The sequence below is a fragment of the Sus scrofa genome, chromosome 9 (assembly GCF_054392235.1).
Source record: "Sus scrofa isolate SSC_HxYL_T2T_F1_AM1 chromosome 9, Sscrofa_HxYL_maternal_Yorkshire_Landrace_v2.0, whole genome shotgun sequence".
NCBI classification, from domain to species: domain Eukaryota; kingdom Metazoa; phylum Chordata; class Mammalia; order Artiodactyla; family Suidae; genus Sus; species Sus scrofa.
In genome coordinates, this window is record NC_139391.1 from 128,047,644 (window position 1) to 128,065,204 (window position 17,561).

At 50.8% G+C, this 17,561-nt stretch overlaps 1 protein-coding gene across 20 annotated transcripts in view; it reads left to right on the top strand.

Annotated features, from left to right (window-relative positions):
- Positions 1-17,561, top strand: part of CACNA1E (calcium voltage-gated channel subunit alpha1 E) — a 607,618-nt gene that overhangs the window by 513,245 nt on the left and 76,812 nt on the right. For 15 of the 20 annotated variants that reach the window (XR_014816369.1, XR_014816370.1, XR_014816366.1 and 12 more), the window contains 10 exons: positions 3,938-3,991; positions 4,572-4,661; positions 5,642-5,851; positions 6,617-6,729; positions 8,415-8,527; positions 8,885-9,016; positions 9,433-9,505; positions 10,355-10,472; positions 12,737-12,804; positions 14,318-14,415. Coding sequence is in view for 9 of the 20 variants with exons in the window: in XM_084977828.1 (XP_084833954.1) it covers positions 3,938-3,991; positions 4,572-4,661; positions 5,642-5,851; positions 6,617-6,729; positions 8,415-8,527; positions 8,885-9,016; positions 9,433-9,505; positions 10,355-10,472; positions 12,737-12,804; positions 14,318-14,415 (1,069 nt within the window). In the remaining 11 variants the exon portion in view is untranslated. The remainder of the gene's footprint in view (positions 1-3,937; positions 3,992-4,571; positions 4,662-5,641; positions 5,852-6,616; positions 6,730-8,414; positions 8,528-8,884; positions 9,017-9,432; positions 9,506-10,354; positions 10,473-12,736; positions 12,805-14,317; positions 14,416-17,561) is intronic. The other 5 variants (XR_014816373.1, XR_014816368.1, XM_084977831.1 and 2 more) reach the window with 1 other exon arrangement.

Below are 17,561 nucleotides of genomic sequence, written 5' to 3' on the forward strand. Positions count from 1 at the left end.
GACAGAGACCAAAAAAAAAAAAAAAAAGATTTTGAAATTTTGAAGGAGCACTTGGTTGCTGCATTGAGAACAGGCAGTAGGAAGACAAAGCCAGAAACAGGGAGACCGACTGTGAGACTATTGTGATAAGCCAGCTATTGGATGAAGCTAAAAACTGGTTTTCCCTGTCTTTGAGTTGTCATCACCTCCTCATTCTGTGGCTCTGCCTTGGGCACAATTCTTGCCCAGCCCTGAGGATAGGTCCAGATCTATCACAATTTCGTTAACCCACAGAGCTGCCAGATTCAAGTTTGACTGTAGCTCCACTGCTGATGGGGGGTGTCAGTCACCCTGTAGATGTCAGTATAAAGGATGCATTTGATTTTCTTATTATTTTAAAGATTGCATTGCGTGGGTATCATATATCTTTATTTCCTTCCTGAGCAAGGAGTAAACATTTCTAATAGTAAAAAAAAAAAATACATTTGATAGTCAGCATCTTTTTCTTGTTCCTGGAAGGAAACAGAGCACCAAAGAGGTCTCTCAGGAAAAATTTGGAATATGATTCGATACTTAGTTGCCTGCACCTTACTCTTCTCTAAGCTTTGGAATGACTCTGTGACTCTTATTCTGACCTTGGTGCTGGAGTCGACTTTGGATGATTTACCAGGGGTGAGAGAGCGTGTGTGATGAGAAGTGCCAGGTCAAAGCCAGATAAAACCCCACCTCATTTGGGACCATCTGCCTCTCCTTGCTGCTTCCGGAAGCAGGAGCCAAGAGCGTGGTGACTTGTGCTTCCGTGTTGCCCTGTCCCTTCCGAGGCTCTGGTGTGCAGGTGACTGTGAGCTTCCTCTCCATCTTCCCAGACCAGTAACTCAGCAGATTTGCTTCCAGGCCAGGCAGGCAGCTTGCAGGTCCCCGACTGCCCTTGGCTTTCTGGGCAGCGGAGCCATGTGACAGACCCCCATGGCGAGCCGGCTGGCAGCAGAACCTAAAGAGAAGTCTCCCAGCCTTACCATGCCCCCTCTGAGGGTCTGACACGCAGGATGCTGCTTTACGGCTGTGCCTTTCAGATACATGCGGAATTCCAAGGCTCCACTTTCTTCCAGTTGGCAAAGCCAGCTCTCTTCTCCTTCTAGGAAAAAAGACGCATTGCGACGTCAAATTGTGCTTCCTGGCCCTTCCCTTTACAAATGGAGCATGAGTGAATCAGAGACATATGGGTTACATTTCCCTGGAAAGACAGTCTTAAGTTCGAAAGCGAACTTGGCAAAAAGCATTGGGAGGGGCGCGGGTTCCGCACATCCAGAGCCCTCAAGCGCTTCCCAGAGATGCTCAGCTGCACCACACACCCCCCGTCAGCCTTGGGGGTCCTCAGATCCACCCACTGCCAAGCCCAGACACTGCACAGAGTCTAGAGGACTCCCTGGCTGAGGTCATTCATGTTGCACTGAGTACCTCATTTTAAAAGGATGCCCTCCAAACAGCAAGTGCTGTCAGTGACTTTAAAACCCTCTATGTGCATATAAAGGAGCACCCCGCCAATAACTCGTAACCTGTTAACTTAGTTTTGCCAGAGGGCGGTACTTTAAGAAGGAAGCCAGCTAAACGTTATGACTTGATATAATGGCCATCCTGCCTGGTACCTTCCGAGGCTCAAAAATGTTCCCCTCCCTGCAAAATACATTATATACTCAGTTTTATATGCAGGTGGAATTATGGTAATAACTTTACCCTCTTATGCCTGTCCTTTTATGTGTTACAAGTGCTTAAGTTAAACCATTGCTTCATAGGACCTGCTGTAGCCCAGAAGCTGGGGGTCTGAGGGCACGATGCCTGGGGCCCCCAGCTCCCTCCGCCATGGCTGAGGAAGCGATTGGGATCAAAACTCATACACACCATTCCCAGTCAGGGGGCTTAGAATCCCACCAAGTGTGGGATGGAAGCACTGTTTTATTGGTAAGTTTGGAGGGATGTCAGGGAGGCACATTCTAATAACTCTTAGCAGAAAACAGTGTCCATCCAGCCAATGGTGACCCATCTGTGGCTTGCAGATTACTCCTGGGAAGGCCAAGAGGGGGGGTCCAAACGACGGATGGTTGTTTCCCAAACACCAACCACCAAATATGCTGGTTGCTGGACACCAGTGGGGTTACACTAAACACCACCCAAAGTTAGAGCAGACCCCGCAGGTTAAAGGCCCAACCTCAGACATCTGCCTCCATTGCACATCAGCCTGGATTCCCCAGGCGACCTGTACTTCTTCCTGACTGGCTACAAATTCAGGAAGTTGCAGGTTTGATCATTCATTAGAATGACTTAGAACTCAGGAAAAACTATCACCAGTTGATTATGGAGGGTACAAGTCAGTCACAGCAGAATGGACAGGATACATAACTTATGGGGATGGGGTGGGGCGTGGGAGTTGAGGCAGCGACAAAGCCTGCATGCCCTCTCCAGGCACATCACCCTCCCAAGCACTCTGATGTGCTCACCCACCCATAAGCAACCTGACCCCGTCATGTGGGGTTTGTATAGAGGTTCCTCCATTATGTAAACATGATTTTTTTTTTCTTTCTAGGGCTGCACCCGAGGCATGTGGAAGTTCCCAGGCTAGGAGTTGAATCGGAGCTGTAGCTGCCAGCCTATGCCCCGGCCACAGCAAAACCAGATCCAAGCCACACCTGCAACCTGCACTGTAGCTCATGGCAACACTGGATCCTTAACCCAATGAGCGAAGCCAGGGGTGCAGCCCACATCCTCATGGATACTAGTTGGGTTTGTTACCTCTGAGCCACAACAGGAACTCCTATGTAGACATGATTGATTAAATCATTGACCACTGGTGACTGAATAGTCTCAAGCCCCTCTCCCCTTCCGGGAGAGACTGAAAGATAACCTTCTAATCCTGTGGTTGGGGTTTTGGGTGACCAGCTCTAGGCCTCTCCCACGGTGAATCATCTCATTAGCCTACAAAAGTAAATTCCAGAGGTTTTAGAAGCTCTGTGCCAGGCAGGTGGACAGAACCCAAATATTTATGTTGTATTATATCACAGGGACAAATTCACAGTGGGCCCAAGCCTCTTCAGCTCAAGCTCTGCTCACCAAGGCAGGATGGAAGTGGTCAGGGAAGAGGAAGCGCCCACCACCCCTGCTCTTCTCTTTGAGGGGACCCTTCGCAGCTTCTTCTGCCTCTTCCATGAAGAAGCTAGGACTCAAAACATGGTCTCCTCTCCTGGATGAGGGAGTAGATGTTATGACCTTAGGGCTGCAGACGAGAGTCAACCAAGGAAGTTCCCGTTGCTCGAAATGGGTTAAGGAACCTGGATAAAAGAAAAAACAGAAGTGGAAAAATTTCATTCTATCAATTCAAGGGATTTTATTTTATTTTTATTTTTTGTCTATTTGTCTATTTCCTAGGGCTGCACCTGTGGCATATGGAGGTTCCCAGGCTAGGGGTCGAATCGGAGCTACAGCTGCCGGCCTACACCACAGCCAGAGCAACGCCAGATCCTTAGCCCACTGAGTGGGGCCAGGAATCGAACCCGCAACCTCATGGTTCCTAGTCGCATTCATTAATGGCTGAGCCACGACGGAAACTCCAATTCAGGGGATTTTAGTTAAAAAGATCGGCTCTCCCTCTCAGGCGTATTCTCCTAAGCAGTGCATCAGACGCAGAATTTTACCAGTCAGCCCCCCTCGCCTCGCACTGCCCCCCTCACTAAAGAACTTCCTGTTCTGATGTGTCTCAGGAGCTCCTTCCAAGATGTCTTTCTGATGCTGGTGCCTGTGACCAGCTATGAGCTCCTTGCAGGCACACAGCGCAGCACCCTCTCAACCCTCCACCTCCTCCCCGCCCCCGTTGCCCTGGAGCCAGCGCTGTTCCCGAGGGATTTTCATTTTGCAAAATAATTTGGCATGTACTGATAATTTACTAAACCATTTGTTTTCCATATAGAGGAAGTCATGCTTGCTGAAGAAAATAAAAATGCAGGAACATCAGCCTTAGAAGGTAAGGATGTGCTCCAAGGCCTTACTGCTGTCGCATTTGCCCCCTCTTCTGCGGTGGCAATCTCTCTTGATCAAAAGAGGAGAAAGGAATAAAAGAGGGCCGGCCGTGCTGGGATTTGAAATGCAAGTCTCTCGGTCATAAAACCCCTCATGCTTTAAGATGAAGGGAATTGAGTCATGGATTTAAATGCTCCTGAAAGTGATGAAAATGAAATCCGAGAGTTGTTTTGTTCCAGGGCGTGTGATTGATAATGTGCCATGACAAGGCCATCATACCACCAGTGGCATAGAAAGGGATCTGCTTTGACAATGGGCGGGGATCATCTTGGGACCACGTTCATTGCCAAGAAGTGACATTGTTTATGCAGAGCCTGAACAAATAGATCCGGGGTGCCTGTTTATCTGCCGCGCTTAGATAAGCTCTAGAAGGATTCAGGAGCCCTCGGGTGTCCCGGGAGCCACATTGCTGTAGACATTTGCGACTTATGTAACTCTGGCTCGGGTCTTCACCGGGGCCTCTTGCCCAGAATGATCCGGTTGTTCTTGTGTCCTCTGTCCGGCCTCCCCCCTCCCTGGTGCAGTGCTTCGAAGGGCCACCATCAAAAGGAGCCGGACGGAGGCCATGACGAGAGACTCCAGTGATGAGCACTGTGTTGATATCTCATCTGTGGGTGAGTGGAGGCCGGCAGAGCTGCTTTCCTGGCTCTGAGTCTCCCATCGAAAGGGAACATCTGATCCTGGCAGAAGCACCACAAGGAGGAAGGGAACCTGAAAAATCCAGAACTTTGGGATGTAATTGGGAAAAGGCATCCGGATCTAACCTAGCGGACAGTGACTGACAGGCAAAAAAAAAACAAACAAAAAAGGACCAGGAGATGGTCTGTATGTGAAACATGGGGTTTGGGGCCAAGAAGGCAACCCAGATTCAAGTGTGGCAGGTGCATCCCGTATGCGTCTATAATCCCCTCTTTGCTGGGTGTGATCATGAGAACCCACTTTGGGATGTTGCTCAGGGATCCAGAGGATGCCTGTTTGAGAACTGCAATCATGTGCTTAATCAGAGTAGCACCTGCCTACTTGCAGCCCCTGTTTCCATGTGATGTTTAAACAAATTCCTCCTGACAGCCCTTTAGCGTGACTGGTGTTCAATCCTAGGTTCTCTGAGAGATGGCTGGCTGATGGCAGATTTTTCCTCCCCAGAAACAGGGAAGGGTCTGCTCCATCTTTAAAAAACTGAAGAGGAGTTCAGAGCCCATTGCCGCTTAGGCTGCCAGTGGTAGAGAAATGGCAAATGCAGCAGGATGATTCCAGTGCCTGAAGCATATGTCAAAAGAAAGGCCAGGGAGAAGCCCAGTCTGTTTCGAACATAAACACGATCCCCTTAGGATTCAGGAGACAGGCTGGATGCCTGGTGTCCTGCCCAGGGAAGCTTTCTATCTCCTGGGACTGAGAGTGCCCAGGGGAAAAGCAGGGATCTCTGCTGTGCTGTGGAAACTCTTAGCCCATAAGCTGGAGACTCCCCAGGCCTGCAGCATGGCAGTGCCCCGGCCCTGGGACCGAAGCTGCCCCTCTTGCCCTCCGGATGCCCCCTTGCCATGGAGCATCATCTATTTTGAAGCCTCCTTCTTCTTCCTTCCTCCTGCCTCTGTAGGCACACCTCTCGCCCGAGCCAGCATCAAAAGCGCGAAGGTGGATGGGGCCTCCTATTTCCGGCACAAGGAGAGGCTTCTGCGCATCTCTATCCGCCACATGGTGAAATCCCAGGTGTTTTACTGGATCGTGCTGAGCCTCGTGGCTCTCAACACCGCCTGTGTGGCCATCGTCCATCACAACCAGCCCCAGTGGCTCACCCACCTCCTCTGTAAGTGAACAGTGACTGCTGGCTCTCCTGGCAGCGCCTGGACGGCAGTGTGAATGTCAACAGGGCAAGCCCTCTCGGCCACGTTGTGAGGGAGGCCAGAGTTGTCATCAGCGGGGCGGGGGGGGGGTGGTCAGGATTATCACATGACAATTCCCACCTGTCATTCATGATCAAATCAGATAAATCTTTGCTGATGAGTCCACAAGATAGTGTTATGCTTTATTTGGGGAGTCTAAGGCTTTCACTTAAGTGACTTAAGGTAGCTCAGGGATGTAGGGAGTCTTGGTCACCAAAGTCTCGGGAGAAAATGCTTAGGGAAGTGGATGCCTTCAATGGACCCGAAAGGAAACCTGTAGGCCAGCTGTGGGTAAGGCTGCCAGTGGGAGGAAGTGAGGTTCCTGATGCTGTCGGGCTGTGCGTGTGTAGAGGAAATGCAGCTTCTTCATCCAAACCGTGCTGAAGCCCTTTCCCTCTCTCCTGAGAGCCACCTGCCATTTAAAGGGCAGTAACAAAGCCCCCCGTCAAACAAGAGCCAAGCTGACCTGTGGAGTGGGCCTGAGACTCATTCTGGCTCTGAGCACGTCCAGACGTCATTAGGTTTTGCCTGGCACTGACCTGACGTGGTCACCAAAAGTCCTGTGGGGGTCCTGTTGCTATTGAGGGTTCCTCTGTGGGTCGGGGCGGGGGGGCGGTGGCGGTGGGCCCAGGGAGGGCAAGAGCCCGTGCCCTCCATGGAACCAGTGCTTCTGCCTTGAATGCTTTCAGACTATGCAGAGTTTTTGTTTCTGGGACTCTTCCTCCTGGAGATGTCTCTGAAGATGTACGGCATGGGGCCTCGCCTTTACTTCCATTCTTCATTCAACTGCTTTGATTTTGGGGTAAGTGCTCAGATGCCCAGCGCGCCCCAGCCCCGCCCCTGCCTAATGTTGATGTGCTGGGGTTTGAGATAAGCAGCTTGCTCCCAGCTCAGCCTGAAGCCCTGAAATCAGAATTTATAAAAGGGGAGCCAGTAGGATTAGCGAAAGGGAGGGCAGGAATGAGAGCAGCCTTGCTGTCCTAGAGTTTGTTTGGGCTCTTTAAATGCTCTTATTTTTAATGTTTGCACTGAAGTGTAGACACGCATAGCATAGCGTACATACCCCTCAGTGTGTGTAGATCACAACGTACAGCTGTAGAACGCCACCCATAGGCAGCGTTTTCAACCACTTACTATCTTGGGGGGGGAGCCTGAACCAGAAGGCCAAAGACTTGATTCCAGAAGGTGGATCAATAAAAACATGAAGAGCTTCTGTACTTCCTTTTTTACTTCCGTTTAAAATTGGAGAGATTATCCAGATAGACCCTTAAGTGTTCCCACTCACCCTTTTATATTCGCAGGCCCCACATCAGCTCCGGTATCGTGTTCACTTTCTGAGTAATATTGACATATATAAGTGTGTGTGTTCCTCGCAGCCTGCAGGGTGCTTTCACGTATGTCTTTGTCCTCTTGCTTTCAAGAGTCCTGCTCACTCTGTTAGGTATCAGGAGTTGGGCTGCGTGTTTACACAGGAGTACAGAGGGGGCTTCGTGGACAAGTTCCCACAGCCAGTTAGCAGCAGAACTAGGGTGCAAAACTTTGGGTTCCTGAACCACCTCTCTTTCTGCCAAACCCACTTCTTTTTCTGCCAACTCTTCCGTTAGGTGCTAACGATTTTGAGCACGTGCCAATCTACATTTTAACTTGGAACATATGCTTCTGGGTACAGGCAATTTTCAGGCATAACAGCAAGTGAGAGGCCATTTTTACCTTCGTTTCCTTATCTATGCACATTCCAGCGTCACTGTGAGGATTCATTTTTGTTCTTTCTCCTAGCGCAATGTGGAGAACTAGAGTAGACTTTCAGTAAACATGCAATTAAAGGAAAAAGCAAATTGAACGGTTGATTTGACATCGCTGCTTCCCATAGCAAGCAGGTTCTATGCCACCAGACAGTACTGTCATCTCAGGGTGTGTGGGGCCTGAGCGACAGAACGGTGTTTCATGTGCAGGTGACCGAAACATTCTTATTAGCACTACATTCTAGGACGATGAGAAAATGTGGGCCCTCCCTGAGCTTTTCATGTTGGAAGGCAACCCGAATTAATTTAAATTTGTTTTCTTAGTGGAGGGCGGCTCTTTGGTCTGTTTCTGTTCAAAGTGTTATAAGAACAGGATGGCTGTCGGATCTGTGCAGATGTGGTGAGTAGCTGTTGTAGTTTTCAGGAAGGACAGGGCGGCAGGCAGTAAAGCGATCTGCAGTGCAAAGGAGGAAATTCAGCACGGGGAGTGGAGAGCAGTGGGCAGAGAGGTGGTGTAGTCCCATTTTTCTTGGCAGCCTTCATAAATAGGTGGTCCTATTGGAGGTGGGCTGTGCGGGGAGGGAAGAGTTTTAATTTCAAAATAGCCCACTGAGAATTGTGGATGGCTGAACGTCACTTGCTCCTCCCTCCCCTCCCTCTCCTCCTCCTTCCCCCTCCCCCCCTCCTCCCCCTCCCCTTCTTCCTCCTCCTCCTCTTCTCCCTGTGGCTGGGTTTGACTCTTTAGGTCACAGTGGGGAGCATCTTTGAAGTGGTCTGGGCAATCTTCAGACCTGGCACGTCTTTTGGAATCAGTGTCTTGCGAGCTCTCCGACTTCTAAGAATCTTTAAAATAACCAAGTAAGTGATCAGAATCTGGACTCTCCCCAACCACCTTTGGGAGTGGAAGCTTTCCTCTCTTACTCTATTGCCTTCCATCCTCACTTCCCCTTCTCAATCCCCTTCCCTACCCCACGCCCCACTCCCTCTATTCTTTTGCTCTTCCTCCTCTTCCAAAGATCAAAGCAGGAAAACGCCCATGATGCCAGATCCTGTGCCGTATTCCCAAGGGGAGCCACATTACTGCTGCCACGTCTCCTTCCTACAAGTGTACAAAGGCAGCTTATCTCATAGGCCACCAGGCGGATGCCCAGCTGGGCTTGGGGATAACTCAGGACTCAAGTGCTCACTGTGGTAATGCCGTCTTGGTTTTTGTAGGTATTGGGCATCCCTACGGAATTTGGTGGTCTCCTTGATGAGTTCCATGAAGTCTATCATCAGTTTGCTCTTCCTCCTCTTCCTCTTCATCGTGGTCTTTGCTCTCCTAGGAATGCAGCTCTTTGGAGGCAGGTAGGCGTCAATGTGCTTTCCATCCCAAGGAGCCTAAAAACCTAGTGTTTCGCCTGTGAGCTCCAGGGTCACTCATTTGATCACCATGTTACCATCTTGTTATTTGCGTCCATGGCCCAAAACCAACCATGAGTGTTTCTATTTTTAATCCTTTCCCACTGTACGGGGTTCTTGTGGGGACCCCTCCCTGTGGAATGTACAGGAAGGTACATCATGGGGCCTTGTAACTCAGGATCAGCCCAGACCCCATCCCATCGCCCGTGCCCTTCAAGCACACTGTCCCTCAGCAGTGATCGCTGATACCATCCTCCCAGTTACGGGAATCGGGGGGAGAGAGTTGGGAAGAAGGGAATGTGAAGAAAGGGAGCAATTTCATGACAAAGATTTTCATCTCATTCTCTAAATTTCCTTTTCAGGTTCAACTTTAATGACGGGACTCCTTCAGCCAACTTCGACACCTTCCCTGCAGCCATCATGACTGTCTTCCAGGTATGAGGTCCCTAAAGCATGTTCTGGAGGATCCCTCGCTGCACACACCGCAAGACGAGGATGGGTGATGAGAACCCTACCTCTTCTCTCCAGGCTCCTCTCAGGCAACTTACTGAGTAATCCTCACCGTAGTAACAGTAGTGCCTGGATTTCTACTGCTCTCTTCTTACCAAGGTTAAAAGAGCTCTATTGCGAAGCCCTCGCTGGCCTGCTCCCTACACTGGTTCATTTGCAAGAGATGTTAATGAAGCCAGAGACATTCAGTATCATCGCATTTCTGGTTTTATGGAATTGGAAACATCTCACTCACTTATCCGTTGGATGAAGTATCTTTTCTATGACCCCCCCCAATTTTTTTTTTAAATCATGGGGAGATATCAAAATCAATAATGTCTGAGAGCTAAAGGAAAATACTATTTAGGCAGAATCTGAGGCTGAACCAGAACTGGAGTCCGTGAGGCTCTTTCCAGTGGTGCTGTGGGCTCAGCAACTGTATCTTGGCAGCTCCTGGGGACAGGTGGACAGGCAAGCAGTGCCTGGGCCACCTGATCTGGGTGATGGCCACAGGCCTGGCAAAGCTGGGGTTTGGGGTGGCAGGGGAGCTCTGCCTTTTGAGGACTAGAGTCTTTCCTTTTGATATTCTCCTTCCATTTTCAGTGCCTAAAATTCTCTTCTGTATCAGAAGGATGTTGAGGGTTCTTGGTGGGTGTGAGTTTTTTCCTCCCTGGCAGGACGGTCAAGCGAGGGGGTAGCGGGAAAAGCCCCAGGCCCAGAATTTTCCCCTTTACCTCGATCCCCTTTGCTCAGCCTACCCGGGTCTCTAACTTGCCTGTCGTTTGCTGTGTGTAGATCCTGACGGGCGAGGACTGGAACGAGGTGATGTACAACGGGATCCGCTCCCAGGGCGGGGTCAGCTCGGGCATGTGGTCAGCCATCTATTTCATTGTGCTCACCTTGTTTGGAAACTGTATCCTTTTTAAAGTGCTTCCCTTGCTGCCAACCTGGACCAGCACGTGCGGAGGAGGAGGAGCGGGGGGCGGTGATGATAATAGAGCTGGGGGCGCATCGGGGAGACATCTCGGTGTACCAAGAGATGCAAGGACCCTGACCTTAAGGAACTCGTGTGCTAGTTGGATAAAGAAGATGAGTATGAACAAAAGAGAGTATCATCCAAGCTATCAGGTATCATAATATCCAAATTATCAGATTATCATCACCAACAAAACCATGTGAGTCTGTTACAGGAAGTGGTTGGAGAGACTATAAGCTGGAAAAAGAAGAGAGGACGGAAATCACTATAGGCTGAAATAGCAACTGTTGTAAATAGCGTGGTGGTGAACATTGGCGCGCATGTATATTCAATTATTTTATAATAACCTATAAGGGAAAGAATCTGAAAAAGTGTGTATATATATATATATATATATAGAGAGAGAGAGAGAGAGAGAGAGCGTTTATATGTGTATAACTGAATCACTGTGTGATACACCTGAAACTAATATGACACTGTAAATCAACTATCAACTATAAAAAATTTAAAAAATGGTAACCAGTAACTAACTCACTAGTAACCTAATGAATTAATCACTCACTAAGAGAGAACAGAGTCTTCCACATAATGAGATCTCAAGGTATTAGTATTATGATTCATGCTAATACTACTGAGCATAGCTAACATTTCTTGTATTCGTGCCATTCATGAGACCTTACACTAAATGCTTTATAGGTGCCATTTCATCTAATCTTTACCGTAAAGGACTTAGAAGAAATCACTTGATCAAAGTCCAACAATTACTAAATTGTAAAGGGAGCCTGGAAACCAAGTGTATTTCCTTCTGAAACCCAGGGCTGGTCATGGGATCTAGACCAGGAAGATTTAGGTTTTCATCCCAGCAACTCTGCTTAAAAGCTGTTTGGCCTTGGGACAGTCACTAGATCTCTCTCTGAGGTTCTCAGATGCTCATCTGAAAGGAAGAAGCAGGATCGATTTCCTTGTTAGTTGTAAATAGTAAATGAGATAATTTACTTGAATAAACCTTATCAACTGCAAACTTCTGCATGATCATTAGATGTTTTGGGGGAGCGGGACTCGCCTTGAGTCAGGATTGGTGGAGCGAAAAAGGACAACCTGTGATGCAGCTGTATTTTGCATTTTCCGTAATCTCACAGAGACGAGATGTTCCTTTCAATTTGCTGTCCTGCAGACTTCTAGGAGCCAGGGCAGACTATAAACTGAACACGAGAAACCCCTAAAAAGGCAGTGAGTCATGGAAATGGAAGGCCCATTTGTCACACGTCACTTTGACTTTCTGGTTCCTCTGAGAGCAGCCAGACCTGGACTTTTGTGCTAGGGCCAGTTCTGAGTTCCACCACCCATAGGCCTCAAGGGTAATTGGAATCTGGGGCCTCAGAGGTTAGGGCATGGAGTAGGACTGGCTTCCATAATGGTCTTGTGTGCCCTGAGACAGTCTGTTAAACGAAATACGGACGCCTCCCAGGACCAGAAGATTGAAGTCCATGACTGAGAGCTAGTTGGTGATGAGGCCTTGGAATCTCATTTTTTGTCCATCTTTAAGGACGGAATAGCATGATTGGTCCAGATGGGCTTCCAGAAAAGGGGAGGCGAGCTCCTGCTTCATTCTCCCTACCCGTCTTGTTCAGTGATTCTTAACCCAACATTGCTGTGATAAGAGGCCAGAGCCCTATCAAGGCTTCCTCACTCCATCTTAACTCCCTGGGAAGTTTTTTTTTTTTTTATCTTTTGTCTTTTGTCTTTTAGGGCTGCACCCATGGCATATGGAGGTTCCCAAGCTAGGGGTCCAATCAGAACTGAAGCCACCGGCCTACAGCACAGCTGTAGCAACATGGGATCCCAGCAGCATCTGCGACCTACGCCACTGCTCACAACAATGCCGGATCCTTAACCCACTGAGCGAGGCCAGGGATCAAACCCAGGTCCACATAGACACTAGTTGGGATCTTTAGCCACTGAGCCCCGACGGGAACTCCCCCCTGGGCAGTTTTATTTAGATATTTCTTTGTTCCGTACAAAGAAATGATATCTGGAAGGAGGGAAGAAGACATATCCTCTTTCAAAGAGAGTCAAATGCCTCTTTGCGGGCAGCTCCTGTTCCTGCTAGTGGCCCAGACAGGAAAGGCTGGAGATGCTCTCTCCGCCTTGCCGGAGCCTTTCATTTTTCTTACTTGCCCATCCTTAACTCATCATGCCAGACACGCTGCTGAATGTGTTCTTGGCCATCGCCGTGGACAATCTGGCCAATGCCCAGGAGCTGACGAAGGTAAGCCTTGTTCTCCAGGGATCCGATGGTCCTCTAGTGCCACTGGGGGCACGCAGACTCCGAAAGTCTGCATTGCTGGCCTCAGACCTGCTGGGAAGGCCCCTTCTCAGAGCTTGTGGACAGTTAGGAGAGCGCCCCGTCCATAAAGGAAGCCTGGTTCACATTCATTGCGTTTGCTGAGCCTGGGACCAGCAGCCTCGGTCTCTTATGGGATATAGAAGATAATCACTTGGTCACTGCCAATTCTCAGAGGGGTCCTTTGTAGGATTATGACCTGGAAAATAAAGAACACACCATAGTCCTGGATTTAAGTCCCCCCTCTCCTCCTGTGGCTGTGTGGCCTTCATCATGAGCCTCTACCCTCCTGGGTTTCAGCGTGAGAGGGGCCAGGAAGGTCGCAGTTCCTAGACGGTGGCTGCCGCGGTATTCCAGTGACCATGATCATTTTGGCAGAAGTTTCAGTGGAGGCAGACCCTACATTTCTCAAAGAGCCGTTCCCTCTTGTCTCTGAGTCCTTTCTGTAGAGGTGGAGGCGATGCTAATTGCGATGGGATGGCCTAGGGAGATAAGCGACAACCTCTCCCCACACAGAGCAGATTTGGCTTGGGGAGGAGCTCATAGCATCCTGGCGATGCTTCTGAGCTTTTTCCACATGTTTATTCCGCGATGCGTGGCCCGTTCTGCCCCGCATGCCTGAGGCTCTTATCTGCATGGTGAGGTAGGGAACAGTACCAGCTCTAGTATCTGAAAAGCTGGCCGTGAGTCACACATCTGCCACTCGCTGGCTCTTTTAGCTTGGGCTGGACCCCTGGTCTCCATTAGTGTTGCTTGCTTCGTCTGTAAAGTAAGAATGCCGTCTCTGCCTTGCATCCCTCCTGCTGGTACCTCGAGGATCAAGCCAAGTGCTGTGTGTGAAAACCAGGGCGGGTATGGAGATGTCCGTAGGCTTCGCAGCTCTGGCCATTTTAGCAGAGCTGGCTTGCCTTGGTGTCATCACATAGAGGGACAGTTAGAAGCAGGACTGTGGGCGAGGGGAGGAGGTCCCTGCCTGAGCACCAGGTGGGGTCACTTCGCCGTGCAGGGAGGAGGGCGTGATGGGAGGCGTGGCCTTTGCTTCAGGGGGCTCTGCCTGGAAGGGCCCCACTCTGTCACTCCCAGGCACTGCATCTGGAAGTGATGGGGTGTTCATGGGACCTCCCCAGCGGTGGCCAGCTCCCTTGATGGCTGGGGGTTGGGTTGAATGCTACTGCTTTCCTGGGAAAATGTGGGGCAGCCTACAGGGCAGGGGAAAGACCAGAATGGCTGGCCATGCCGGGGCCAAGGAGGCTGCTGTCTCAAGGAGCCTGCGCCCCTGGCCACCTGACGTCTCTGGGCCAACCTCACCTCATCCTGCCTCGTTTCCCCTTCTTCTTTCCACTTTCCTCACTGTGCCAGGCCTCCTTCTGGGGAGGGTCCCCGGAGCTGCTCTCCTTCACAGGGATTCCAGGCCAGTCCCTCTCTGCTTTGTCTCTAGGATGAGCAGGAAGAAGAGGAGGCTTTCAACCAGAAGCACGCCCTGCAGAAGGCCAAGGAGGTCAGCCCGATGTCTGCACCCAACATGCCTTCCATCGAGTGAGTCGGCTGCCCCCACCCTAAGACCCCCAGGCTCCTGTGCTCACCTCCAGTTGCTCACCTCCGAACTCATTTACTCTTGGGGGAGGGGGGGGTGCCTGCTCTGTGTCAGGAAAGGCCCTATGCATACGGCTGTGAGCAAGACAGGGTCTCTTTATTCAGAGCCTTTATTTCAGTGAGCAAAATAGCTGATAAACACTCAGACCTAATATCAGATGGTGATAATGGCTGAAAAATAAATAAAACAAGGTGCTAAGGCAGAGGAAGAAGAACTGGGGGGGCATACCTTCAGGCAGTCTGGGAGGGCTTCTCTGAAGAGGTGCTATTTACGCAGAGACCTAAATATGTAGCCGACGGTCATGGGATACAGTGAAGGCAGAGTGTTCCCAGCAAGGCCCTGTGGACGCTGTGAAGGAACAAGGGAGGAGAGGGGGCGACGAGGCCAAGGAGGTCCTGAAAGTCCAGGCCAGGGACATGGGCTTTTATTCTAATTGCATCCACAGGACGGTCTCCAGGGGAGGGTGGCGATGATATGGTTTGCTCTTTTAAAAGGTCACTCTGGTCTGGGGAGGGTGGACTGTAGGGCCCAGACTGCGGGCAGGGAGCCGGAGATGGGCTCGTAGAGTGAAGTTGGTGAGCATTGATGGGGGTTCAGACTGTGGTGACAACGGCCTAGATGAGAAGTCAGCCCACTCGGCCTGTTTTTGGGAGGGAGAACCAACAGGATGAGCTGATGGAGTCACTGGCATGGGGGTGGGGATGCAAAACAAGAAGAAATCAACATGCCTGCTGGGGGTTCAAGTCTGGGACCTAAGCAGCTGGGTAGATATGGAGGGATTTACTGATGCCCAGAGAGCCGTGGAAATCCCAAGGTTCTCTTGGTCCACATTCAAGTTGAGGGGCTTATAAAGACATGCAGATTTGGCCTCGCTCAGTGGGTTGAGAATTGGCATTGCTGTGAGCTGTGGTGTGGGTTGCAGATGCTGCTCAGATCTGCCGTGGCCGTGGCTGTGACCAGCAGCTGCAGCTCTGATTCGACCCCTAGCCTGGGAACCTCCATATGTCGCGGGTGCAGCCCTTAAAAAAAAAAAAAAGGGGGGCATAAAAGTCATGCAAGTGAAGATGTTGAATGGGCTGCTGGTCACGTGAGTCTGATGCTTAGAAGTCAGGGTTAGAAATCAAGATGGGGGTCGGGGGAGTTGACATTTGGGTGGCATTTAAGCCATCAGCCCGGATGAGGTGAACCCGGGAGCGATACGTGGAGAAGCGAGGGCTGAGGACAGAGGCCAGAGCGCTCCTGCGCCGTGAGGTCTGGCAGAGGAGCCCCCGAGGACATGGTCAGCAAAGCTGGAGGTGGGAAAAGAGAACCGGGAGCGTGGTAAGACGTGGAAAAGAACACGCTTCCAGAAGGAGCGGGTGGACGGCGGAGCTCAGGGCTGTTGAAAGATCACATAGGATAAGGACAGAAAAGGGACGGTGGGATTGGCCAATGGAAGCTGTTAGCGACCTTCGCAAGAGCCGTTTCAGTGGCCCGGAGAGGACAGAATCCAGTTGGAGTGGCTTAGGGGACAATGGGAGGTGACAGAGTAGAGCAGCCAGTGTAGACTCTGTGAGGATCCAGCCTGGCCTCGTGGCTCCTGTTGGGCTTTGCAGGGGGCTGGCCTCTGTGTGGCACTGGAGGAGGGTCTTGGTGGGGAGGCTGAGAAGTGAGGCCAGAACCAGTGAACTCCCTGGGTCTGCGAGAGGACTGTGGAGGCCCTGGGTATCGCTGGGCAGGGGCTGAGACCTCTGGCAGTCGGACTCTGTCCTGGCCCCAGACCCTGTCATCTGTTCCTTGAAGCTGGTCAGGGGCGCTCCCTTCTCTGCACAGAGCTCATGCGCATGGCTCAGTGTCCTCAGCCTCACCTCACAGGGGCATCCCAGAGTTGTGTGTGGTGGGGGGGCCTCGCTCCCCTGCACGGCGGCCGTCTTGCTCTCCCTTTCAAAACTGAAGGAAAGCCTGGCCTCTGGCCCCTCCTCGGTGAGTGCGGGAAGAGAAAAAATAATGTTCAAAATTGATGGAGAAAGGTGAGACACCTCCTTCCTCCCTAGAATCTGCTCTGGGCCTTGAGTAGTTTCTGCCCCGCTTCCCCTGCACTCAGGAGGTTGGGCTAAAAATACACGCACACAGGTATCTAAACATGCTAGTGGGTAGGGCTGGCTGTCACTTCGAAGTGGGTGGTTCTATTTACTGAGATGAGGAAGCCTGGAGGAGGCGTGGGTTTGGAGATATGAGGTGGGAAGGATGCTTGGCCCAGAGTAGAAACCCACTATTTATAGCACAAAAGAATGAATGAAACACTGGTAGGCACAGGGCCCTAGGGATTGAGCTGTGTGTGGATCCCGGCGCAGTGAGGTGGGAGGGGAGCTCTCACCATCCCCGATGAGCAGAGAGCCAGGCTCTGGGTGCTGTGCCCATGCTGCCAGGCAGGTGCTGCTGGCAGAACAACCTCAGCGTGTGCAGGCGAGACCCCCGATTTCTGGGCTACGGTCTCACTGAGAAGGTGGCATCCAGAGAGAAAGAGGGAAAGAACGTGATTGTAAACCGAAAGGCCCAAGTGCTAGCCATCCCTCTCTCAGTCACCTGCTCTGTGACCTTAGAGAGAGAACCTCTAGGATCTAGAATCTCCGTTTCCCCGTCTTTGAAATGGGAAGAATACCACCTGCCCTTGCTGATCTGCAGGGTCCTTGCAGAGTGTGTGTGAGGTCACATATGTGTGAGTCAGAACGATGTTTGTTTGATTGTAGGGATGAGGTTGGTAAAGATGGTGATAGGATGTGAGGCTGGATCTTTGCCTGTGAGAGTGGAGGAGTCAGAGGAGTTTTTGAAGCGTGTGTCTGCTTTATGGGGACATCAGACGTTGGTTCTCTCTTTTGCCTGGCCCACATGTGTGCGTGCGTGTGAGCATATAAGAGAGAGAGGATTCCTCCATGTATGCACACTCTTACACACGTGCTTCTGAAGGGATGGTATGTGGATATTTGAGAATTTGCAAGTGGACGGTGGCAGGTGCTTTTCCTAGTGGCTGTGCCTGCTGCCCGTCTGATGGCTGCTTCTCTTTCTCCCTGCGGCCCATGCATCTTGGCACAGCTGCCCCACATGCATC